The sequence below is a fragment of the Cryptomeria japonica genome, chromosome 4 (genome assembly GCF_030272615.1).
Source record: "Cryptomeria japonica chromosome 4, Sugi_1.0, whole genome shotgun sequence".
Lineage (NCBI taxonomy): Eukaryota > Viridiplantae > Streptophyta > Pinopsida > Cupressales > Cupressaceae > Cryptomeria > Cryptomeria japonica.
Genome location: NC_081408.1, coordinates 26334409 through 26361918, shown reverse-complemented (window position 1 = coordinate 26361918; position 27510 = coordinate 26334409). Strand labels below are relative to the sequence as shown.

Here is a 27510-nt window from a genome sequence, read left to right as displayed (position 1 = left end):
GACTGTGGAATCTCCTTCATTCAGTGTTTCCAAATGATCCCAAATAACTTTAGAAGTAGACCTATCTGATAATCCTATGATTTGTTGATCTGATAATGCGCTCAAAAGTGTTTCTCTTGCTTTGCAATCATTTTCCTCATCTTTACCTAAGGTAGGTGGATTAAGCTGACCGGGAGTAGCAGTGGTATAACCATTCTTTGTAACTTCTCAAATGTCTTTTCCAATGCAATTTAGATGTGTCTCCATTCTGTTCTTCCATATGCCATAGTTGGTTCCATCAAGTTTAGGACTATCCTTCCTAAAATAATTAGTAGACATTGGATCTCCTCAAGCTGTTAAACTTCTGCAAAAGAGGACAAAGCTCTGATACCAATTGTTAGGTCCCGAGGACAACTGAGAGGGGGGGGGGGTGAATCAGTTGTCCAATAAATTTAAACCAAAAACAATTCAACCAACTTAATGCTTAATATCGATAAACAAGTTAAGTATGTCAGTAGACAGTTATAACAGTTAATTGCTATACCGGTAAGGATTAGTGCATGAAACATAAACACAAAGTCATCCACAACACATAACACCAATATTTGTACGTGGAAACCCTATAAGGGGAAAAACCACAGTGGGAAACCTTACCCACAATCAGATGATACTACTGCAGATAGTAAGTGTACATAAATGGGGTCTGCACATGCAGAAAGGCCAACAGCCTAGAGCTCACTGCTCAATCACAAAATGGGAGTCACACTGACTACAGTTGGATGGTTAAATCCAATAAGAATGTACTGCACAAAAATAGCACCTTCATATGTTGGATTCAGTACCGGTGTAATGCTGATATGCTTTCACAAAAACCTAGCTTCACCTTTATATGATGTCTTTGTGTATAACTCTGCTTAATCTCGCATATACCTTCACACAATCCTTTTTTGCATTCCACACTTGATCTTACAAATAAGATCTTACATTTATACCATAACCTAAAACCAATTTTAGTAGGTCGGCTCTACAAGATATTACAATAAAAACATTTTACAAACAATATAATATCCGATGCAATAACCGATTGAACATGTCGGCTTAATGCATTTACAACAATAATTAATCATCTTCATAGCATGCCATGTTGATCTGGAAAAGATAATCCTGCCGGTGTAACCCTAGACCTATTTGCCGGTAATAGCAAATATGCATCTATGAATATACCAATGATCAAAACTCCAGGACAAGATGTCCAGATGATGTCTTCGACATAACCATGTGTCTTCCATGCCATTCCAAGTGTCGGTGATCATTTTATCTTGCCGGTGTACCATATACCAGTAACTGGGCAATAGTTAATTGCTTGCCGGTGAATGTTGTTGGATCTCCAAAGTGCTAGTGTTTTAGTAGGTGTTGACATCAATGACAAAACCATACCAAAATACCAACAACTCTAACCAAGCAATCTTGATTATTGCAGTCGTGAAGTTGTGGGTACCATCCCCACCGCAGTTTTTCTCTCTAACCAAGAGTTTCTGCGTAACCAAAATCATTTTGTTATGGAGTGAAATTTGTATGAATGTTATTTCTATGATTATGTTTCAACATTATGTAGTATGAGATCAGCAATATTCAGTCTATGTTTAACAGTAAAATTTTTGTTTAAGAAAAGTTTTGAAGTACTGATTCACCCCTCTCCTCTTAGTACATTAGCTTTCCTAGTTGGACCTAACAATTGGTATCAGAGCTCTACTCTTGGTAAAGGTTTTAACAACCTAAAGAAAAAGATCCTATCAATGGAAGGCTACAAACAATCTCGCAGAACTGTGAATCTTCAAGAAGAATTGGATCATGCTAATCAAGTGATTGCAGATATGCAGAGACAAATGCAAAGATCACTGAAAGTCAGAAGAAGGTTGTTTGATGATTTACAGGACTCACAAGAATTGGTGGAACAAATTGAGACATCATCTGAGAACAGCATATCAGAAGAGTCTGAAGAAATGATTGTAGAACTGAAAGAAAAGAACAAAGCACTGAATGAATAGCTAAAAGCAATGAAAAGGGAACATGAGTATTTCAGCACACAAATGACTAAAAATCTTGATGCATTGAGAATAGCTGAAGATAATATTTGAAATGTAGAAAGAGAAAAACAACAGCTAGAAGCAATGGTGTCTGAAAAGAATGATGAAATATCAAGGATGACTAGAGTTCAACATAATTTGTTTGATCAATTGGGTTATGCACATCATGAAGCAACTCTAAAAGAAAATGAGAACCAAGCATTGAAACTTGAATTATCAGGATTGACTGATGAACTAGAAGAAGAAAAGAAGTCCAAAGAAACACTAAAGAAAAGTTATGAAGCATCAAGAATGTTGGATGAGCAACTAAACTTAAGATCACCTAACAAATTTGTCAGACTCGATTATAAAAGAAATAACTCTACCGAGAAAGGGATCAACACCACTGAGAAAGGAGAATCATCAAAGAAGGCTGAAAACAAAGATAAGATGAAAGACAAGAAGCCTATTTGCAACTATTGTGGAAAACAAGGACATATTGCCAACATATCCAGGATCAAAAAAGGTAAGCAGCCGAATGTAACTAGGTCTGATGGTTATTGTTACAGTTGCAATAAGTATGGTCACACATCTAAACAACGTAGGACAAAGTCTGTTAGCAATTATCAAAAGGCAAAATTCAAGGGGTTTTGCAAAAATTGCAATAGATATAGACACAATACCAAAAAGTGTTGGTTTAAGCAGAAAAACTATATGTGGTCTCCACACCGAGCAAATACCAGAAGCTGCCGAACTCACATAGATCTCAATCGTCAATATACTACAGTGCCATGGGATTACAATACAAGGATATGGTGTGAATGTTGTGGAAGATACAAACATATAAGTGCTAACTGTATGATAAGGTTTGGAATGAACAACCGGAGATCATGGAGAAATCCTGGAATGACATGCTTTCATTGTCACAAAGTTGGACACTTGGCTAAAGAATGCAGAGATCAACCTAGAAGAGATACTAAGGAGATAACAAATAAACTACAGAAATTCTGGAAAAAGAAGGAAAATGTGTCAACCAATGAAGAAAGCACCTTGCCTACCGAGTTAGGTGCATCTACTTCCAATTAATCAATAAAGGTATGAAGGGACAACATTCTCACAAGGTTAAATTTTAATAGTTCCTATTTAATCATATACTTAATTGCAAGATCTGCATAGCTAAGATGCAATGGTAAATTTGAAATATTATCTAGTCTTTTTGATTTACCAGAGAAGTCGGTAAATACATTAAGCCTGTATAGTCGGTAAAAGCATATAAGGGAGATAGTCGGTTTAGTGGAACTGAGTGCATTTAATGCTTAGTATACCTAACTGCATGAAGCCCGATAAGGTAGAAAAGATGTATTTAAAGTACTCTGCATGGTCATTTTTCACTTACTAGTTTTCAAAGAGCAGAGCTAAGTGAATTAAAGGCGATCAAACATTCCTAGAAGTGAATTCAAGGTATTTCACACAATCTAAAATGCATTTTCAAGCAAGTTAACCGATTAAAATCAGTTGTGAATAGTTGCATTGTATTTACTAAGTTGAAAGCATTTTTCTGGTTATTTGAAACCCTAAGATATTCCTTAAGTAGAATTCCAAGTTTGAAATAGCTCCCAAGGTGCAAAAACCCATTGTAGTTGAGACCATTGAGAAGCCATCAGTGAAATACACCTTACCTCCCAAAGTGGCATCCGAACCCGATGAGAAAACTGCATTCTCTCTTATTCCTGATAGGGTTCTATTGATAGAAGATGTCAGATTTTATACTAAGTGTCATGTTGAAGAGCTAGGTCATACTGAAATTAAGGATATGTATGATGAATTGTGCACCGATGGAATCCTGGATAGCAAGTTTGAGCACATCAAAGTTAAGGGATTGATCGAAGCCCTAACCTATCCCCGAGTCTTCAAACCCCAATGGGTCAAATTTGTCTTGAGCAGAGTGCATGATGATTTTATGTGGTTAGAAGATCAACCTTTCAAGATCACCAAGGAGATTATTCACATAATAACCAGATGCCCTATATTTGACCATGCCAGAGCAAAAAAGATGATTTCACAAAAGGAATTGATAACATTAACTGGGGTTGAGTCTAATTGCAGAGGTCTTAAGATGAACAATGTAACTAATGCAGAACTTAACTTTGCTATTAGAGTTATTGGTTATTGTTTATTCCAGTTGGCAAGAGAAAATAGTGTACCGTGTGCAGCTATAGATTTGGCCTATAAAATTGTGAAAAAGGGTATGAAAATTGACTTATGTGAAGTGTTGTTGAAGAATCTTTTTGAAAATCTCAACACAATAAGGAAACCGAAGAAGAATGATACTGCTAACATGCTAAAGTTTGGGTCACTCTTAGTGTGTATGTTCTTCTATTTTCATAAATTCTTTCCTTCAGTCGGTAACATTGATTAGGATTTACACTAACCAATCACCCATCAGAGAAATGATTTCATCAATCAGCTAGGTGATAATTTCAATGTGATAATGGATGATTACTTTAACATTTTTCAAAAAAAGATGCATAGCAGGTATAGGATCCCACCGCAGCTAGTGGAAAAGTATAAGGATACCATCTATTTTGAGTTGGATACGGGCTACTATTATGTTAATGCAGTAGAGCCTAGGACTCAATCTTTACCGCCTATGGGTTATGAGATTGATTTTGACATTTCTCAACAACAAATAGATGCCTTCTTAGCACTTCCAAGGCACTCTACTGAGATCAGGTATGACACCTATGAAGAGGTAAAAGAAAAAGTAAAAATGAGCATTGTAGTACCTAAGGCTACCAGGAAAGCCACCAAAATGATAAAGGATTTAATTGAAAATTTTGGAGAAGGTTCTAACTCCACTCCTACCAAGAGTGATCAACTTTCAATTGAGGAAAAATATGAAGCTCAAGAAGTAGCAATTACTCTAAGCATGGAGTTGCCAAAAGGCAAAATTTTGAAAAGGAAGAAACAGGATACAACCAAGATATCACCAACCTCGCTAGTAAAGCGACCGATCACTAGATCATCTGCTATGTCACCCGGTAAGAGGCAGAAAAATGTTGAAATGCCTAAGATTACAAAAACTTATAGAAAGAAGAACAGAAAACTAATTTTGGAAAGTGACACAGAGTCTGAAGATGCAAATAAATTTCAGATTATAAAAAGCACTAAGGAAGATGTACACAATGTTGATAATTTTTGTGCAAATTTAAAACAATGTGGTGGATTTGGGTCATTTAGATATGTAAAGTATGACTCCAAAATAGAAGAAGAAAAGAGGAAAATAGAAGAATCAATAGTGTGTACACTTCTCAAGTTTCGAGTAGTTCCATTGGAAGTAACTGATTTTCTTCCAAAAGCATTGTACTCTCATATTGACAATAGATGGAAATATGCTATGGAATCAAAGAAGTAGATTAGAGAATGAGTTTTGGTACATCTCTTTCCAGATATGTCGGTAGATGATATAAAAGATCATTTGAAAAACTACTAGACAAATTTTCAAGTAAAGCAAAGGGCCTTGAAAATGATGAATGGCCTTTATCTTGAAGTAGAGAATGAAACTAAAGAAAAATGGCAAGAAATACTTAGAGTTCAAACTGAAGAACCTCAAGGTGAAGTGGAGATAGTTGACATCACCGAGCCAGATCCTACTTCAACTATTCAGTTAGATGAGGATGTCATGGATACTGAGGCACAAGAAGAAGCAATGATAGAAGGGAATGCCTATGCCAAACTGGTATCAAGTGAATCAACTCTGGAACAAGTTAAGTCCTATCCTCCGGTAACCCAACAAGTTTCAACCGAGAAACCACATAACACAGATCAAGGTAAAGAGGGTCAAAAGGCTACACAAGGTGAATCTACCTCTCAGGCCACCAACGAGCAAACTTCCCAAGCACCTTCAAACACTAAAACTGTTGCCATTGAGACCCCAAGCAAGGAAACACCGAAGGATACAATAGAGGCTACAGGAACTAACAAAAGTGTTGCCTCCATCGAGCAACTTACTGAGGAGGGACAAGCCTCCAAAGCCATTGTCCTCATTCAACCGGTGAAGGCATCACCATCAAAGGAGAAGAAGGCAAAGAAGCATAGTTTCAAGATAGATCTATCAAAACCTATTGTGTTGCCGAATGTTGACATTGAAAAACTAAAAGGGCAAGCACTGATAGAATTCGGTGAGCTTTGTAAAGCCAAAGCAGAGCAGGAAAAATAGATAGCTATACAAAAGAAGAACCGAGTACTTTAGAAGGTTAAAACATTATTGACAGACATGCTACCTAAAGCTACTATAAATAAAGATGTTGCCATCCATATGCAACTAGATGATCTACTCACTCAATTGGAAGCATCAGGAGTAGAAGCATCAGAATACCTTAGCAAATTGAAAGAAAAAGAGCTAACTGCCAAGATGTTTGAAGAAGTGTAGAAAGCAATTGCTATAGGTAAAACTAAGCTTATTGGATTCATTGCTGAGTTGTCCTCTCAACTCAAGCATATTATTTATTTATTTCAGAAGTTATGTACATTTTCATTATTTATCAAAGATATCAAGAATAAGACCAAAGTCATTGAAAAAGAGATTACCGATCTCTCAAATAAATTGACTACTGAGTCAAATTCTATTCATAATTTTTATACAAAGCTACAAACTCTTATGGATCAACAGTTCGAACTTCAGAATGAAGAGCACAAAATAAGGATGGATATCATGACTCTTCAGACATTATTTATTCCCCATTTATCATTAGTTCAAGAGCAGATCAACCGAGCTACCCAATTGTCCACTCAAGCCGAGGGAAGTACTTTAGATGGTTTGATTTCACTCTTAGTTAATATTACAGCTTGGAATTCACTAATGGAAAGTGTCAAGGATGCACTTGCCACCGCTCTCAAAGACGCTCGTACAAAGTATAAATCTATTTTTGATCAGTTGCCCCCACCACATGGTAACTAGTTTTGATGTTTGTCAAAAAGGGGGAGTGTACCGAGTATACAGAGTATCCGAGTGTACAGTTGAAATTGACAGGGGGAGCATAGAACATCAGGAGCATGAAATACATAGTATAGATCATCAAGTTGTTCAACATATTGATAAGGGAAGTATGTAATTGAGTATGTATTTGAACAAATGTATATACTGTCATTTCAGTTTATTTTATAAGTATATAGATTTTGTATTATGGCTTTGAAAGGAGTTTTTGTCAAACATACCAAACTAATGTCAAAAGGGGAGATTGTTGCTATTTACTAAAGTTATCATTAGTTGTATGCCCAAAGTCATCCTATATACTCTAGTCGGTTAATACCACCGAAATGTCCAGTCGGTAATTACTAAGGTGTCGGTTACAAAGAAAGGCTAGTCACCAAGATGAGACACACCGAGCTGTCTACCGAGTAAAGTTCTATGTCTACCGAGAAACAAAGAAGGTATACCAAGTCAATCTAAACCGAGTGAAAACGTGTTACCAGATTCAATGAACCTGGACACACATGTGAAACATGTTACAAGATTTGAGAACATGGAACCGTTATTACATAGGAAATTACATTTAAGGATTTTGTATGATTTAGAGGGAGTTTATCCAATGAAATAATTTCTATGTTTATTTATTCGATAAAACATGTTTGTATGATCGATGCATGAATGGATCACCATCTCAAAGATCTATATATACAAAATGATTTGAGTATCTAAAATGGAGAGGGAAAAATGATGAGTTGAATATGAAAATCTTGAGAAAAGATAAGATGTGAAGATTAACAGAGATATTTAGAGGTCACCGAGAAGGCTTTTTCAAAGAACAGTTTAAGTGACAGAGGTTACATAAGTGGTCACTGAGTTGACTTATCGATTACTGAGGTATGCTATGAGCAAGGTAATTTCATATTGAGCACATAGAGTCTGCTATAACATTTCAGATGTAAAGTTGTAGATATTTTGTAAAGATTTTGATTGAATTATTTTGAGTTGAGTTAGAAACCTTTAACAGGGTAAAAGACTCTAACAAAGTCTATAAATTGTAAAGCCTTTAACCAGGTACAACATTTTGTAAAAGTGTTTGTAAAATCCTTTAGCAAGGTAGATCTAAATATCTTTGTACTCCTAACAAGGTAAGCTATCAAAAATAGCTAAACATGTAGCTCTAACCAAGCAATCTTGATTATTGCAGTCATGAAGTTGTGGGTGCCATCCCCACCACATTTTTTCTCTCTAACCAAGAGTTTTTGCGCAACCAAAATCATTTTGTTATGGAGTGAAATTTGTATGAATGTTATTTCTATGATTATGTTTCAACATTATGTATAATGAGATCAACAGTATTCAGTCTATGTTTAACAGTAAAATTGTTGTTTAAGAAAAGTTTTGAAGTACTGATTCACCCCTCCCCTCTTAGTACATTAGCTTTCCTAGTTGGACCTAACATTATACTATTCAATCATGATCCTTATTTGAATGGGAAAGTAAACATCAAAACCAAAAAAAGGATCATTCTCATTGCATCAGAGGAGATTTTTATTGCTAAAGTTCTAGTTTGTTTCATGTGCAGTAACATGTATCTTAATCTGACAAGTGGTGTTAAATGTGGCCCCCACAAGGGTTGAGCTCAGCTTGTCAGACTAATACAAAAGATAAATCAAGTAACAAACAATATGTGATATTAAAGGGACGTGTAAGTCACAAACATGAAACCTTTTATTACATGATTACAAAGCCAGTTAAAAAACTTTTTAAGGGACAAATTACTTGAAATTTGAAACCTTATAGTTTTATCAACCGTTTTACCCTTGATTTAATCAGGGAGGTTCTACAGGTTTATGGTAATGAAATAGACCATCAAACAACAAATGAACAACATCAACTTTAGGGTCAGATCAGGAGGAAGTTTTTCCAGTTTTCCTGTATATACCTGTTAAAATTTTCCAGAAATCTACAAGCATTTAGCTATTATGATTTTTCCAGAATAGAAGAAGCAAAATGCTAACCAAATTTTCAGAATTTGCAGCAGAGGGGTTTTACGAAATCTCTAGATTTCTTTTAGAAACCTCACGGCTTCCTATTTCTTCATGGCGGCAACAACAACATAATATCATAGAAAAACACAAAGAAATGCTCTCTTTTTCCCTTCATGGTGACATGTTTAGGGTTGTTAAAAAATGCTCTCGACTTCAACTAAGTCCAAATGAAATATATTTTATGAGCTACCGTGAGTTTTAAAAAGTCCAAGTTAAAAGTTTTTGAGAAACTTTTGAAGTCCGATAAAATCTCATTGGCTTTTATCATGTCTAAATTATGTCTTGTCTCATATGTTTATTTGTCGATGGCATTTACCTTTCCTTTATTGATTTATATTATGCTATGTATTGTGTTTTGCGGGGTTTTGCCCTTCTACATATTGCTCTTTTGAAATCCGTAAGGTAAAGATTTTAAGTCTTTAAAGTGTAATTGTTGTTTTTACAATATAATATATTAATATTAATGCTTTAAAAAAGTATTAATATTATATAACAATATTAATATAAATATATTCTTACTTTTATTTTCTTGCTTTATATTTTCATGTAAATTAATTTTTAGCTATGATAGCATTATAAATCATAGCTAAACATTAATATTCTAGAAAAGCAAGTTAAAATGACTAAGTATTGAGGACTTAGTTAAAGACTTAAATGAAGAAATGACTAAGTCTTAAAGACTTAGTTATCAAGTAAGTGTTGAGAGCTATTTTTGGGGAAAGAAGACTTTTTCTTTGCAAGCTTTAGGAACTAGGATTTGGACTTTTTCCATGTTGTTGAGGGTCTTTTATGAGCATTTTGAGTGTTTTAAGGGATGTTTTGATGAGTTGTCCAGTTGTTTATGGTTGGGAAGGACTTTTTCATTCCACACATGGCTTTTTGGAGCATTTCTAGTGCCTAAAAAATAGGATTTTCAGTTGAATCCGACCCAAGGATTCAGTTCCTATTTTCATGCACATCTTTGAGAGAAAGCATAAATATTGTAATCACTTCTTTTAGAAGTTCTCAGTTCTGATTATGCAGAGAAGGCTCTTGTGACAACATTTTGTCCTTAGCATATATCTCTTGTACATTTTCTGTAACTCAATCTTGGAGACTGAATATATGATGACAACATCTTTTGGAGCAAGATTTTATTAAGTTTTTTTTTTTCCCAAGCCTTCTTTTCTTTCTGTATCTTTGTGTTCATAACATGATTGATAGAGGTAACTAGTGAATTGTATTATTCCTTGTTATTTTGTCTCATCAAAAGCCTAGTTGCAAAAGTGTATTTTTGTTTGCAGGTTGCAGTTTGTGTCCACAAGTACACATAGCTTTTATGTGAAAAATATATTTTCCTTGATTGCTCAGTCTAGGACCTTTCTGTGAAATATTTATGCAGGCCTACATAGAACATAAGTGATTACCCACTAAAATAGAGTTTTGCAATTAGAGACCTGTCATTATCATTTTAGTTTCCCTCAAAGTTTGGTGAATCACCTAGTTACTTAGTTTTTTCTTTCTTTCTCTTCCCTTTTCCTACCAAGTTTTCAGTTGTTAGAAGAGCAAATAGACGATTAATCAAATAGGAATCGACCTAGAGTCCAGAGGTCTCATTTCAATTGATGCATTTCCGACATGCAGAGATGAGTTCCAATGTTATGCAAAGTTGTTGAACTCATTAGTTCAACAGGGTGCAAAGGTTAAGCATTAACAGTAACTTCTAACATCTATCATCAGTTTAAAGTTAATTGCATTCATGTTCACATGTAATTATTAAATTGCGACATGTTTAGAGCTTTAATTCTCATTTGGATTTGGCATTGCCTTTGTTTGATTATTTACAACTTAATTCTAATTTTTTTATTGAATTAGATTCTTTTATTTTAACTTTAAACATCATTTAGAAGCAAAAAATTAAAAGTAGTTCAACAAATTTTATTTTTAATATGTGAAGTAATTTAATAAAATTTTATTATATTAATAGTGTTGACAAATTAATTGTTCTAACAACAATACTTTAAATGAGTTTCTTGCTAAAATTTACTATAAAAATGCCACCTGTTATTCAAATAATAATTTTTTTTTATACATTTTTCATATAGATGAATTGTCAAGATACGGTTCTTCTCACATTGTCCATAAATTTGGAGGCCAATGGATGATAAAATAAAAAATATCCCCTTATTTTCAAAGACAGTTGTACACTTTTTTTTTAAGGTCAACACTTTTGATTGGAGTTATGAACTTGTAAGGTTGCAAATGGGGGACCTCATTCATAGCACAAATACTCAACAATAACATCCCAATAGGGGTTTGAAACTTGGTGGCAAGATTCACAACACCACAATTTATCCATCACACTATACCATTACCAACTAAGAGAGTTATATACTTGTGAGAGAACAATAATTTATAACTATATTAGAATACATCAATCTAATATAGATATGGGTATTTTGAAAATGTCCTTAGTTTTAAAGAATGCTTCATGACTTAGAACAACAATAGCTCCAACTACTCTTAATCCAACATAAACATAAGTAAAAAATACCCCAATTATAAAAAGAATGATAGTAACACATTAATCTAACATGAATGCACACAACTAAATATGTATTCTCCTTTATAAAACGATCTATAATTCAAAGCTAATAACATAGAAATAGACTAATTTACTTAATCCAACATAGACAAATAAAAAGTCCACTTATTTAATCAATGATACAATATTAACAAGTGCCACGTAGTGGCGAGTACTTGCCTTGTATTTGTAATAGTAATTAAATATTTTTTTTTCAAACAATTAGCAAATAGAAGAGATTAATAATTTATACTATATTAATTATAATCAATGAATAGTTAATCAATCAAATTAGTACATATGAATTTAGTAAATAAATGAGACGCTTAGTAAAGCTATTAATTTTATAAATTTATGCAAACAATAAATAATCATACTTATCACTAAATTTAGATGGAATTGTTGATATCCTTTAATTTCATAAATTCTAATTTATTTTATTTTAAGAAATATTATGTTGTAGACATCAAATTTTCACACTGATGTTTATCCTGAAAGGGTATTGCACATTGTAACTTAGGACCGTATTGATAATTTGCTTTACCATTTTAATTTTTTTTTAATGAAATCTGTTTTATTGTATTATTTACAATGATGTGTGTGAGAATATGCTTTTGAATATATAATAAAAATCCACTTCTTCATGCTTTGAGGAATGATCTAATTACAATGATGTGTGTGTAGAATATGAGGAATGATCTAAGGATAATGTTATTTGAAGGAATAGGGACATATACACTATATCATTTTAACATTAAGCAAACTTAATTATAATTCAAACTTTATTCATAGCACATCAAAAATTATTTAATTATAATGAATGTATTTGGTAATCTTTGTATTTTTTAAGTTAGTTCATGCAATCTTAATAAAGATATTTGCAAATATGTGTAATCTTGGTTGAATATTTGAAAATGGAATATCAATAATGCTAGAGAATATATTCTATATTATTCAATTAATATTAGTCCTTCACTCACTTATCACAGTAGTTACCTTACCTTGTAATGGCAACTACCAATATTTTCATAATTAATTAATTAATTAGTATCAAAATATTTTTTACCTAGACAAAATTCATTTGTCATGTTAGTTACCTTATAACATATATCAAATCAATTTTTTTTAGATGTATAGGACCAAATTTTTTATTATTCATCCAAGTAGTCATAATCAAAACATCTCCACAATATTATTATTGTATTTTCATTACTATATTGTTATTACTTTATTATAATTATAGTATAATATTTTTTATTTATTTTTGATCGGTGACATGGATTTTTAGCCTGGTCCAATCACCAGGTGAGGCCACAAATCAGGGGGCCTCATCCTCGCCTTACATATCTGAGGTATTAACACCTCTAAGCATTAGTTATATTCTTAGCAATTGTCACCTCCTCCTTATCTCTCCAACAACGACCATCTCCATATTGTTGCCCACGAGCAACCCCTTATCACTCCATTACTCGCGATAACACCTTATCTCTCCACCCTTGAATCTCGAGCCACCACCTTATCTCTCCAAGTCAGGTCTCCATATCTCTCTAGTCATTGCCACCACCATACTGGTCCGACCGTCTGATGGGAAGCCTTGTCCGCACACCGGAGACTGCAAACAATGAGCATTAACACCCCCACATAATCACTAATTGTCCTGGTCAACGGACCACGTCTATGCCATCCGTCAGAGTCTGGTCAATACCTGCAAGGGTTGCAACAATAAGCGAGCCCGGAGACTCGACCATAAGACCTCCGTATTAACACAGAGTGTGCACTGTTGCACCGTAGGGTCATCCCCAATTATAGTATAATATTATTATATAAAATTTTACATATAATATATTATATTATTGATAATATTAGTTTATTATCCATTTTTTATATTATTAAATTATATGAAGATAACTAAAATAATATTAAAGCTATGAGATTTCCACAATCCATTTTGTATTCTAGTGTATTTTTTCTGGATTCGATTGTGTGTATTTTTTCCCATCAATCGAATCTAGAAAAAATATACTAGAATATAAAATAATATTATTAATTCATATTTTTTATATTATATATATGTTTATTTATTTATATAAAGCTTTAAAAGATAAGACTCTAAATAATTTGAAAAGAAAATTTAAACATTCTAAATTTAAATTTGTCTAAGAAATTTCATTTATTGAATTGTATTCCCACCCATTTTGAATCCTAACCATAATTTAACCCTAACCACAAATCAAAAGTTTTTCCTAGAAGCCTATTTAATCTTTAACCCTAACTCAAATTTAACTTTATACCTAACCCTTACCCTAATTATGTTTGAACTATAATCATAATTTAATTCGTAAAAAATTTCTTTTATAGCTTTAATTAAACACTAATTAGATCATAGTCCTAATCCCAATTGAACCCCACTTCTAATTAAACTCTAACACTAAACTTATTGAACACAAATCTAATCCTAATTGAATTATAATCCTAACCCTAACTATAATTAAACCTAACTATAATTATAATTGAAATATAATTATAATGAATATATTTGATAATATTTCTTTTTTTTTTAAGTTAGTTAATTTAATCTTAACTATAATATTTGTAAATATGTGTAATCTTATTGAATATTAGTGAATCCATTTTTTAAATTAACATTCAATTCATATTATAAATATATATAAAGAAAGACGAGAGATATAGATGCTTTCATTTTTTAATTTAATAACATTATTTAATTTAATTGAAATAATAAAAAATTAAAGCATGTCTATGTCTATGTCTATGTCTATGTCTATGTCGTGTTTGTGTATGTGTGTGTAATTAGTTCTAATGTATAGTCATTAAAATAAACTTTTACTAAGTCAAATTGAACACTAAAACAAGTCTTGGTAAATTAAATTAAACTAAACCAAATTGAACCTTAATAACAAAGAAAATCGAACCTTAATACAATTTGCATTCAAGATTAAGGGTTAGAGTTTAAATAACACTATTAAGAAATTAGGATTAGAATTCAACCAATTTTGGTTATGGTTCAATTTGATTTAGTGTTAGATCTAATGTTCAATTTCATTTATAGTTACAGTTTAATTTGGTTTATTGTTATGGTTAGGATTTCATTTAAAATTAGAGTTAGGGTTGGTATTAACACATCAATCCTACTTTAATAATGGTTACAATTGAATTAGGTTTATTGTTTAATTATGTTTAAGAGTTATTGTAAAATTTGGTTTAGTGTTTAATTATATTTAATGTTGGGATTCAATTTTGTATAGGGTTAGGGTTATTGTTAAATTTGGTTATGGGCGGGGATTAAGATTTAGTTTTGTTTAGTCTTAACTTAGGTTAAGGGTTAGTGTTCAATTATGTTTAAAGTTAGCTTTCAATTTTGTATAGTTTAGGGTGGTGGTTAAATTTGGTTTAGTGTTAGTGTTAATCTTTGTTATGGGTTAGGGTTAAGGTTAAAATTTACTTTTAGTTTTAGTGTTTCGTTTGATTTCGTCTTAAATTACATTAAGGGTTAGCATTTAACTTGATTTAGTTTTAAATTATGTTTAAAGTTAAGATTAATTTTTGCATTATTTTTGAATAATAATGAACTAATGAAAATTAAATGTAACAGTTTACTATAATACTAACTTAACGGTAAGTACTAATAAAAACATATTAAAATCAGAATGACCATATTAATGAATGTGAATTCTCTCATTTTGAAAGAAACTTTTCATGACGATTGATTTTCTTCTTGGTTCTCCTCCTACCAAGCCCTTTCAACGGTTATCTAGGGGAAAGGACCCAGTAGTCGTGCACCCTAACTTCGCGCTTCTCAAAATCCTACTTGGAAATTTCAAATCACTCCGATTTTTTTACAGCAGCTCACTTGGCAAGTCCCCTGCTAATAACTAAGGTTTCAGGGCCACGTCATCAAATATGATGCCACATCAGCATGCTTTTTGCCAAGGTGTCCAAAACAGCCCCCAAAAAAAGTGAGACCAATAGGCATGCAAAAGAGACCCCAATAGTTGTGCAGCTGACATGGCATCACCTGATTGGTTACTTTTTACAATATTAGTACATTTCTTAACAACTATTGGTACATTTCCTAACAACTGTTGGTACATTTCCTAACAAAAATTGATATTTTTTGTTTCAAACAATAGGTTTTATTTGTTCAATTTTTGGAACAAAAGGTATCAACAACCCTCACAACAATTGGTACATGCTCAACTACTGGGTCCTTTCCCCTATTGTAAAAGATCATATTAAAAAAAAAGAAACGCAAAGAAAGAGTACATAACAACATGACTCGTATATACACACTGATTCCATAAATGCAAGATCAAAAAAAACATTCCCCAAGTTTTATAATATATTTCTTCAAATTAGTTTAACGAGTAAAACATCCTCATTATATCTGAATTTTAGATTACAAGATGATTAAAACTGAATCAAAATTGTAAAGACACAAAATCCTAACGAGGAAGAAAATATTTTTGGCTAGATACCATTTCAATGGATAATGATAATAATAAGAGCGGATGCAATAGCAGCTAGGAACTTAGATGCTACTCGTTCATGGAGCTCATAATGCATCTTGGTTTCAATTCCTCTACAATATCATCTAACAGTTTTCTCTCCAATTACCAACCGGTGCAGAGAATATCAGCAAAGCGCATTTCACAATCTTCAATATGTAGAATGCAATATTTTGTGAACAGAAACAAGAGCTCTGCCATACCTGCAACATTTTTTTCAAAACCAGAGGTAAAAAATGAAGTTAGGGTTTTGTTGCAGCGCGCTCAAAACTCTGAAGATCACAGTGTGCTCTCGCTAAGTGAAAAGCCGGACAGAATAATAAGGGCTGAGGAAGATGATAATGAAGATAATGACCGTGACGATTTCAGCTACGGTCCCGATCATCGAAGCGGTTAGATTTCTGAGACTTGTCATTCTGTTTAATGTGATCTTTTTTGTCTTTGTTTGCTTTTTTGAGATTTTTTGGGGTAAAGATTTAGGACTTCAGATGCATGAAACAGGAACGTCTAAAGGAAATTTAGTGTTATTATTAGAAAGAACATGTTTCTTTAGAGAAATTTCCTTTAATTTCAAGTCCGGGTTGGACGTAGAGAAATTCGATAACGTTTTTAATGTATTTGAAAACTTCGGGAAAGGGTTCTGGTGTAATGGTTAAGAAGAAAATTTTTGTAGGTTGTTTGGATCCAAGATGCATTAAGCAGTAAAGGAAAAAAGAAAATGAAGTATCATTGTAGAAAGAAAATATTTGCTCAGAGAAATTTCCTATTATTTGAAGCCTGGGCTGCATGAAGACAAATTCTTTCAAATGTTTGCCTTTATATTTAAAAAAAAAAAATGGTTTTTGTGTAGTGTTCAAGGAAAAATAAAATAGAAATGTCCCTCATTCCAGATAATGATCACATTTCAACATGTCAAACACCAAGATTGACCTACCATGTCAAATGAGTCTCCTTGGCATGAATGACACCTAACATGTGAGAAATGCCAGCTGCCAAAATACAAATCCTTCTAACTATTATACAAACTCGGGGTCTATCATAGTCCCAAGTCCCAACAGGGCAATACATAGTCATGGTAGGAAACTGTCATAGTCCTAACATAACATGGCAATATGTCATAACCTGTCATAGTAAACTCTTACAAATAATGGCATGACACATCAAAATAGCCATTTATTTAGGTTCTCCAAGGTGGGTGCCAACCTCCTAAAAAATGGGAACTATGTTGTAGTCATCACTTATCATGTAGTATGCTATCTCACCGATGGGTCCCACAAAGTGATATGATAACTTGAAGGTGGCATTTCCATGAGAGCTTGGTAGTCTTTTAAGTTAGTGTGAGATCCACCTCATATAAGCGAATCAGATTCAAACTGAATAAAGCTGACTGTAATATTGAGTATTGGACTGTATTGATATGCAAGGTTGTTTTTTAGGTTAGTGTTAGTTTGTTGCTTGGCTTAGTTTTGGCATGGACGGTCTTTCATGCTTACTAGTAATTTTGATCTCATGGTCTCATTGTGGGCGAGTTCCTATATTTTCTATCAAGCATCTGCTCCTAAAAAATAGTAATCTTGTTGTAGTCATCACTTATCATGTAGTATGCCACCCCACTGATGGGTCCCACAAAGTGATATGATAACTTGAAGGTGGCATTTCCATGAGAGCTTGGTAGTCTTTTAGGTTAGTGTGAGATCCACCTCATACAAGCGAGTCAAGTTCAAACTTCTGCACTGAATAAAGTTGACTGTAACATTGAGTGTTGGACTATATTGATATGCAGGGTTGTTTTTTAGGTTAGTGTTAGTTTGTTTCTTGGCTTAGTTTTGGCATGGACGGTCTTTCATGCTTAATAGTAATTTTGACCTCTTTTTCTCGTTGTGGGTGAGTTCCAACTTTTTCTGCCCAGCATCTATTACATATTAGGAGTCCTTTTGCCCCCTTTTGGTCTCCTGATCCTATATAGGAACACCCAATCAAGAGAACCATGGGATTAAGTAGGTGTTTCTCAGATACCCTTTTGGTTTCCTGATCCTGTATAGGATCACCTAGTTGAGAGAACCATGGGATTAGGTAGGTGTTTCTCGGAGAGAGCTGCTGCTATTTTTATGGCTCAAGTTGCCCCATGCAATTTGTGGTCTTAGAAAAATGCAAATAATGTTAATTTCTTAATTTTGTTTGAAATTTTGATGGTAGTTATTAACTTAGTTACAAGATTTGGGCTCGGCTCGGACTCAACAAGCTGATTTTTGACTTGGACTTGGCAGCGCCCGGACTCAGCCAAGACTCGGCAAATTGAAAACAAAGATTTTCAACGATTTTAAACTTCTTTCATGCATTTTTTAATAAATAAACCTCAAAGACACAATAATCTCATCAAATAGAAACTACTTTGAACACATACACAAGTTTACATTCATCATAAAAGTTAGTGATGAAAAAATCACCTAAATTGCAATTTTTCGCAAGTCATTCACGTAGACGATTTAATCGTCGTTTAAACCACGGACGATTTTTTCTTAAAAAATGATGCAGGAGCATCCTCGGTTCATGGCAATCTTGCATCAACCCAAAATATTGCCTTTTTGTTTTGCTTTCCGTTTTGCAGTTTCAGCATTTCTTTCTGTATTTCCCGTATTTGGCTCACCGGATCGTGCGGAGTTGTCTTTTGCTTGAGGACTTGATCATCTACCTTATTCCCAAACCGCAGAGCATTTGGATCATTTTCCGACAAGTTATCACTACCGGTTTCCGAGACAGTTTTCTGGTACCGGTTGCCTGGTTGTAATCTATAAGGATCTATTAGATCCCTTCCGTAGCTTGCGGAGCCCTGAGCATTGATTCTGATGTTCCTTGATGTGTGGCCAACCTTTCCCCGTGATCTACACTTCATCCTTTGGATTTTCTGGAGGAATTTCTTTAGCGGAGGCCGACCTTGTTTTTACACTTTAGGTCTTGTTCTTCGGCATTTGATCCTTTTTGGGTCGATCAGATCCTTTTGGATCGTATAAATCATTGTAATTGAGCATTAGAATGTAGTTAAGAAAAGAGATAGAACATAGAAGATAGATCCTAAGATTTGAGGTCGCGGTTGTGACCTGTTTTGTAATCAAGCATGTTTTAGCAGGCTAGTGAGCCGGTTACTGTAACCCGGTTGCTACTGGTTGATTGTAAACAGTTTTCATGATATAATTCATTCAGTTCTGCATTGCCTCCATCATATCCTTGTGTTTCCGTTGTGTTTACTCTTGCTGACCGGCCCAGATTGATCTCTTTGAGGTCCCTCCTAATTGGTGACTGCACCAAGTGGTATCAGAGCGAGCTTTCGTTCCAGAGATTGCGTTGTCCTGAGAAATTTTTGTTGGAGGGTGGCGGACTGTGGATCCGAACTGCAGCTGCAGAGGACTGACGTGAAGATGGCGTGAAGAGGAAATACGAATGGTGGAGTGCGTGGGAATGCAGACCCTGCTGTGATGGAAATGTTGAGAGGAATTGCAGCCCGGTTGGAAGCCGTTGAGACAACCCAGAGAAGAGGTCGACATATTGAAGATGTAAGTGAAGATGAAGGAGAAGAAGCCCCGAAAAAACAAATAAACCCATCGGCGGTTGATCCGGATGAAGAGAGTAGGACGAATACTAAACCTCATTTTACCCCATTGGAATATGATGGAAAGTTGGATTCAGATGAATTGATAGATTGGATCTCGGAGATGTAGAAATATTTTGATTTTGAAAACATTGCAGAAGAAAGGAAGGTGAAATATGCCTGTACCTAGTTGAAAGGTCATGCATCTCTTTGGTGGGAGCATTTGTAGGTTGATAGACAGAGAAGAGGTAAAGAGAAGATCGAGACATGGGATCGGATGGTTGCTAAGTTGAAATCAAAATTTATGCTAGCTGATTATCAAGTGAATCTGTTCCGGAAGTTGCAGAATTTGAGACAGAAGGAATCTAGTGTGAAGGAGTACACCAAGGCATTTTACAAGTTGAATATCAGATCCAGACATGATGATGAAGTTGAACAAGTTGCAAGATATTTGAATGGATTGCGGGTGTCTATACAAGATGAACTCAGTTTGATCAAATTGTAGAGTGTCGAAGAAGCTTACCAGTATGCCCTGAAGGCAGAAGGGAAGCTAAACAAAAGACATCAGCAGAGGCAGAGAGGTAGAGGTGGAAGGTTTTTCGGAGGAAGAGGATATACTGAAGGTAGAGGAACCTGTACGGACCAGAACAAGGACAAGGAAGTGAGCAAAGAAGGTAATTCATACTGGAAAGATGATAGAAATTTCTAGCGGAGGAGAGAACTGGATGGCTACTGGAATGAGAATTTTGGAAAAGATGACAGAAGACAAGAGGGTGTTTAGAGGAACTTGCTATAAGTGTGGATGAGAAGGACATCGTGCTTTCGAGTGTAAGAAGGCAAAGAATACCGGAAGAACAATAGTGGTGGAAGAAAACCCCATCTGATCAGCTAATAAACCGGAAGATGGAGAACTGTTGATGATGAGGAGAGCTTTGTGTCATATCGGGAGAAATGAGGAGCCCTTGCAGAGGAAGAATTTGTTCAAGACCAGATGTAAGGTATCCAGTAAGTGTTGTAAAGTTGTCATTGATAGTGGTAGTTCAGATAATCTTGTTTCAAAGGAGATGGCGAATAAGTTGAATTTGGTAAGATTGAAACACCCTAAGCCTTATCAGATAGCATGGATTCAGGATGATCATAAGTTGTTAGTAAGTGAGCAATGTTTGGTGAAATTGAAAATTGGGAATTATCATGATGAAGTCTTGTGTGATATTATGCCTATGGATATTTGTCACCTTTTGTTGGGTAGACCTTGGTAGTTTGATAGACAGGCAATACATGATGGGAGGAAGAATACATACACTATTGTGGCCAATGGGATGAAGCAAACCTTGTTGCCCTTGGAGGAACCTTTGAAGAGTGAAGTCTGTACAAATGCTAGAATTTGTTTGGTGGATGGAAGGAAATTCCTGGATGGAATGAGACATGAGAATGTGTGTTTTGCCTTAGTTCCTAAGAAGACTGAGAAATCGGAGCATAAAGAAGAACAACCGGAAGAGATAAAAGATTTGCTGACAGAGTATGAAGGCATCATTGCAGATAACGTGCCTAATGGATTACCACCTGTGAGAAGGATCAATCATTGCATGGACCTGGTTCTCGGAGCTAGTTTGCCTAACAAAGCTGCACACCAGATGACACTGGCATAGAATGAAGAGTTGAATAGACAAGTGCAGGAGCTATTGAAGAAAGGTTTGATCAGAGAAAGTTTGAGTCCTTGTGCAGTACCAACAGTATTAGCACTTACAAAGAATGGAGAATGGAGAATGTGTACCGATTCCAGAGCAATAAACAAGATCACAGTGAAATACTGGTTTGCTTTGCCTAGGATGGATGATATAATGGACTGTTTGACTGGAGCCAAATACTTTACAAAGATAGACTTGAAGAGTGGATATCATCAGATCAAGATCAAAGAAGGAGATGAGTGGAAGACAACATTCAAGACAAATGAAGGACTATATGAGTGGTTAGTGATGCCTTTTGGGTTAACTAATGCACCGAGTACTTTTATGAGGCTGATGAATGAGGTATTGAAGAAATTCTTGGGTAAGTTTGTTATTGTATATTTGGATGACATTCTGATTTTCAGTAAGACAAAAGAGGAGCATTTGTTGCATTTGAGACAAGTTTTGCAGAGGTTGAGAGAATAAAAGTTGTTGATAAATCTTAAGAAGTGTACTTTCATGAAGGATGAGTTAGTCTATTTGGGATTTGTGATATCTGAGGATGGTTTGAAGATGGACCTTGAGAAAGTGAAAGCAATTGTTGAATGGCCTACATTGGAAAGCATTGGAGAGGTAAGATCATTTCATGGATTGGCTAGTTTCTATCAGAAGTTCATCAAAAATTTCAGTTCAGTTTGTAACCCTATGACTGAGACAATGAGGGGAGATAGGAAGGAGTTCAAGTGGACCATCAGAGCAAACAAAAGTTTTGAACTGTTGAAGCAGAAAGTGACTGAGTAGCCTGTGTTAGCTTTACCGGATTTCAATAAAGTATTTCAAGTGGATTTTGATGCAAGTGGAACATCAATAGGAGCAGTCTTGAGTCAGGAAGGGAGAGTAGTAGCTTATTTCAGTGAGAAATTGAATGATGCCCGAAGGAGATATTCAGTGTATGATCAAGAATTTTATGCCATAGTTCAAGCCTTGAAGAAGTGGAGACATTACCCATTGACTAAGGAGTTTGTGTTGTATATAGATCATCAAGCTTTGCAGTATTTGAACAGTCAGGGTAAGTTGAATCAGAGACATATGAGATGGGTAGAATTTTTGCAGAGTTACACCTTTATGTTGAAGCATAGAAGTGGAAAATCTAACAAAGTTGCTGATGCATTGAGTAGAAGGAATATGCTGACAGAGATGAGAGTAACAGTATTAGGATTTGAGGAATTGAAGACCTTGCATGATGATGACCCGGATTTTGTAGAACCTTGGAGAGCATGTAGAGAACTGGTTACGGTAGACAGAAGCAAGTAGTTGGATTACTTCATTTAGAATGGGATGTTATTCAGAGGAGTTCATTTGTGCATACCTAAGAGTTCTATGAGAGAGAATCTGGTAAAGGAGAAACATGGTGGAGGATTAGCCAGACACTTTGGTGTTGATAAAACAGTAGCAGTGGTGAGTGAGCATTACTTTTGGCCCCAGATTCATAAGGATGTTAGGGAATATGTGCAAAGTTGTAGAGTTTGTCAAGTTGCAAAGGGTAGTAGTCAGAATGTGGGATTGTATAAACCTTTGATAGTACTGAAAAGACCTTGGGAGGATATAAGCATGGATTTCATACTAGGATTTCCTAAAATGCAGAGAGGGAATGATTCTATATTTGTGATAGTGGATAGATTCTCAAAGATGGCTCATCTCATACCTTGTAGAAGACATCGGATGCATTACATATAGCAAACCTATTTTTCAAGGAAGTAGTGAGATTGCATGGATTACCTAAGAGCATAGTTTCAAACAGAGACACTAAGTTTGTTGGTTATTTTTGGAGAACACTTTGGAAGAAGATGAAGACAGATTTGAAGTTCAGTTCTACTTTTCACCCACACACTGATGGAGAGATAGAAGTAGTTAACCAAAGCTTGGGAAATTTGTTGAGATGTTTAGTTGGAGACAAAACTGGAAGTTGGGATTTGATTCTTGCACAAGCAAAGTTTGCCTACAATAATTCAGTAAACAGGAGTATCGGAAGGACACCTTTTGAGATTGTTACCGGAGCACACCCTACAGGTATATCAGAATTAAGAAATATTAGCAGTGAAGACTTGATGCAGGAGCACCGGTCTAGTTCTTACCGGTTGAGCAGTTTTTTGTGGAATTGCTTGAGATCGTGGCATTTCTTCTTGTTTGAGTGTTTAGCGTTGTGGTTTTGGGTTTATTCCCTTGTGTTCGTGGTCTTTGTCGTGTTCGAGTTTCATGGCATTTGGATTTAATCCCAGTGAGTTATCGATTCCAGTATTGGCCTGGTTGATATGTTCTTACCTATTAGTCTAGTAGTGTGTTGAGCGATCAGGTTGCGGTTGCTTTCCGTGACTTGCGGATCGTTGGAGATGTTTTGGGCCTTGGCCGGTATTTCCGGAGGCCCGTGCATCGTTTCATGTTTTGGAAATTGTTCTTAATGATTTGAGCCGACTTGTTACCGTTACACGTTTCATGAATCGGTTGGTCTTTGGGCCGACTTGATTAAGTTGTTATTATTTGCGGACGGTATAAATGGAAGTTTGTAAATCATTTGAGAAGACAGAAGATAGAAGATCAAAGATAGAGTTTAGAGATCTAGTAGAGATGTAGATCCGACGAGACTCTAATTCGGTGGACTGAGGCCGAAAGGCTGAGGTCCGGATTAGGGTAGAATCGGTAGACTATTTCTTGACAGATTGTTTCCGGAGGACGATTTGATATGTGGATGATCTGTGGATCTTGTAATTGTGTTGTAAGCACTATTTGTATCCTAGATTGCGATCCAGCATGTGGCATGTGTAATTCTCTAGACTGTAATAAGAATTGTTCCTATTGTTTACCGGTTATGTTACCGGTTGTTCTTTCTACTGTTTCTGGCATCTTGTTACCGGTTACCGGTATATTATGCATGGTTTTTGTGTTAGGCTGCAAGGTTGGGCTGTCCTTCATTGGATCTCCCTACCTTGACTGCATCAAGTGGTATCAGAGCTGGTTTGTGAACCTGTTGTTGGACAGAGTGTTGATTGTGCACCGGTTGGTTGGAGAGGAAGTTGAGGCAACTTTTAGACTTGTTTAGATCACTGAGCGTGAGGCAGAGCAAGGTTTGCAGGTAGATTGCCGATCCTAGAGCTTGAGGTTGAGGCAATTAGTGGGTGGAGACTTGAATAGATCGCCGATTGAGGCAGGCTGTAGTTTGGACTGGTAGATCGTTGTGGAGAGGCAACTGGAAGCTATAAACAGAGCACCGAGCCCCCCTGAGGTAGTTGCAAGTACCTATTGACATATCACCAAACCAGATCAAGTGATGGGACTCACTTTTCAATTAACCTCGAGAGTCTGATGTAGGAGCACCGATCTAGTTCTTACTAGTTGAGCAGTTTTTTGTGGAATTGCTTGAGGTCGTGGCATTTCTTCTTGTTTGAGTGTTTAGCATTGTGGTTTTGGGTTTATTCCCTTGTGTTCGTGGTCTTTGTCATGTTCGAGTTTCATGGCATTTGGATTTAATCCCGGTGAGTTATCGATTTCGGTATTGGCCCGATTGATATGTTCTTACCGGTTAGTTTGGCAGTGTGTTTAGCGAAGTTGGATCGGGTTGCGGTTGCTTTCCGTGACTTGCGGATCGTTGGAGATGTTGTTTTGGGCTTTGGTCAGTATTTCCGAAGGTCCGCACATCGTTTCATGTTTCGGAAATTGTTCTTAATGATTTGAGCCGACTTGTTACCGTTACACGTTTCATGAACCAGTTGGTCTTTGGGTCGACTTGATTAAGTTGTTATTATTTGCGGACGGTATAAGTGGAAGTTTGCGAATCATTTGAGAAGGCAGAAGATAGAAGATTGAAGACAGAGTTAAGAGATTGAGCGGAGATGTAGATCCAGTGAGATTTTGATCCGGTGGACTGAGGCTAGAAGGCTGAGGTCCGGATTAGGGTAGAAACAACAAACTGTTTCTCGATAGACTATTTTTGGAGGCCGATCTGATATGTGAATGATCTGCAGATCTTGTAATTGTGTTGTAAGCATTATTTGTATCTTGGATTGCAATCGAGCATGTGACATGTGTAATTCTCCAGACTGTAATAAGAATTGTTCCTATTGTTTACCGGTTATGTGTTCTGTTATGTTACCGGTTGTTCTTTCTGCTGTTTCTGGCATCTTGTTACCGGTTATCGGTATGTTATGCATGGTTTTTGTGTTAGGCTGCAAGGTTGGGCTGTCCTTCATTGGATCTCCCTACCTTGACTGCATCAAGACCGAAGAAGTTCAGAAGCAGAAGAATTTGCGGATCACATGAAGGACTTACATATTCAAGTTAAGCAACATTTGGAGGACATGAACAACAAGTATAAGGAGAAAGAAGATGAGAAGAGGAGACATAAGGAATTTGAAGTTGGCGATGAAGTGATGGTGTATCTGAGGAAAGAAAGATTCCCGGTTGGAACTTATAACAAGTTGCAGATGAGGAAGTTTGGACCTTGCAAGATTTTGAGAAAGTTTAGTTTTGGAAACGCATATGAAGTGGAGTTACCGGATAGTCTGAATATTTCACCTGTATTTAACATTGCAGATCTTCATCAGTATCATGAACCAGAATTCAGTGAGGACAATATTGCAGACTTGGAGAAACAGTTGCCCCAGAAGGAACTGGATCAGATTGAAGACATTTTGGATAGTAGGATTGGGCGTAGTACCCAGAATAGTCAGTATAAGGAGTATCTTGTAAAGTGGAAGGACAAACTAGTTGAAGATTCATCTTGGATTTCTCAGGCAGAGGTAGACCGCCTTGGTTTTCCTCTGACCCCAGCAAAGTGAGAGACTCACTTTTTCAATAATCCCGGATGTTTGATGCAGGAGCATCCCCGGTTCATGGCAATCTTGCATCAACCAAAAATATTCCTTTCTGTTTTGCAGCTTCAACATTCCTTTCTGTATTTCCCGGATTTGGCTCACTGGATCGTGCGGAGTTGGATTTTGCTTGAGGACTTGATCATCTATCTTATTCACAAACCATAGAGCATTTGGATCATTTTTCGGCAAGTTATCGCTACCAGTTTCCGAGACAGTTTTTTGGTACCGGTTGCCTGGTTGTAATCTACTGGGATCTATCGGATCCCTTCCGTAGCTTGTGGAGCCCTGAGCATTGATTCCGATGTTCCTTGACGTGTGGCCAACCTTTCCCCGTGATCTGCACTTCATCCTTTGGATTTTCCGAAGGAATTATCTTTGGCGGAGGCCGACCTTGTTGTTTTTACACGTTAGGTCTTGTTCTTCGGCATTTGATCCTTTTTGGGCCGACCGAATCCCTTTGGATTGTATCAATCATTGTAATTGAGCATTAGAATGTAGTTAAGAAAAGAGATAGAACATAGAAGAGAGATCCTAAGATTTGAGGTCTTGGTTGTGACCTGTTCTATAATCAAGTATGTTTTAGCAGGCCAGTGAGCTGGTTACTGTAACCCGGTTGCTACCAGTTGATTGTAAACAGTTTTCATGATATAATTCATTCAGTTCTGCATTGCCTCCATCATATCCTTGTGTTTCCGTTGTGTTTACTCTTGCTGACCGGCCCGGATTGATCTCTTTGAGGTCCCTCCTAACCGGCGACTGCACCAAAAAATCACCATTCTTAGATGCCAAAAATAGTGACTAAAATGTAGAATATCGCGGTTTATAAAAGCGATGAAAAAAAAGAGGTCGCAACCCTAAAATGTAATAAAAAGGTCGTGCGAAAATAAAAATAGCAATTTCGGCTTGGTCAAAACGCATGACTGCGGCTACCCTCCCCCCTGACGGTCGACGACCGACGATAATCAACGACATTCAACGTTGTTCTAGTCTTAATCTATTATTTTGCAGGTCTCTGTTGTTAAAACTTAAGTATTCTTTCTTGTTCTTCAAATGACAGAATTGAATACATACTCTATAAGTAGTTTCAACTTTCAACCATGAAAATCACAAGTTGATAATTCAAAATATTGAAAGTGATTAATCTTAAAAATAATATATATTAAATATTTAGTATTACATTGTTTGGTAACTAATAATAAATTGTATTCCATTCAGTTCCTCCTCAACCTCTTTGC

General features: G+C 35.7%; 1 protein-coding gene across 2 annotated transcripts in view; it reads left to right on the top strand.

Moving 5' to 3' along the window:
- The first annotated feature begins 16047 nt into the window (after positions 1-16047).
- Positions 16048-27510, top strand: part of LOC131079255 (GTPase ERA-like, chloroplastic) — a 140966-nt gene continuing 129503 nt past the window's right edge. Inside the window, exon 1 of one of the 2 annotated variants that reach the window (XM_058017157.2) lies at positions 16048-16546. In XM_058017157.2, coding sequence (XP_057873140.1) covers positions 16195-16546 — 352 coding nt within the window. In that variant the 5' untranslated portion in view covers positions 16048-16194. The remainder of the gene's footprint in view (positions 16547-27510) is intronic. The other variant, XM_058017158.2, reaches the window with a different exon arrangement.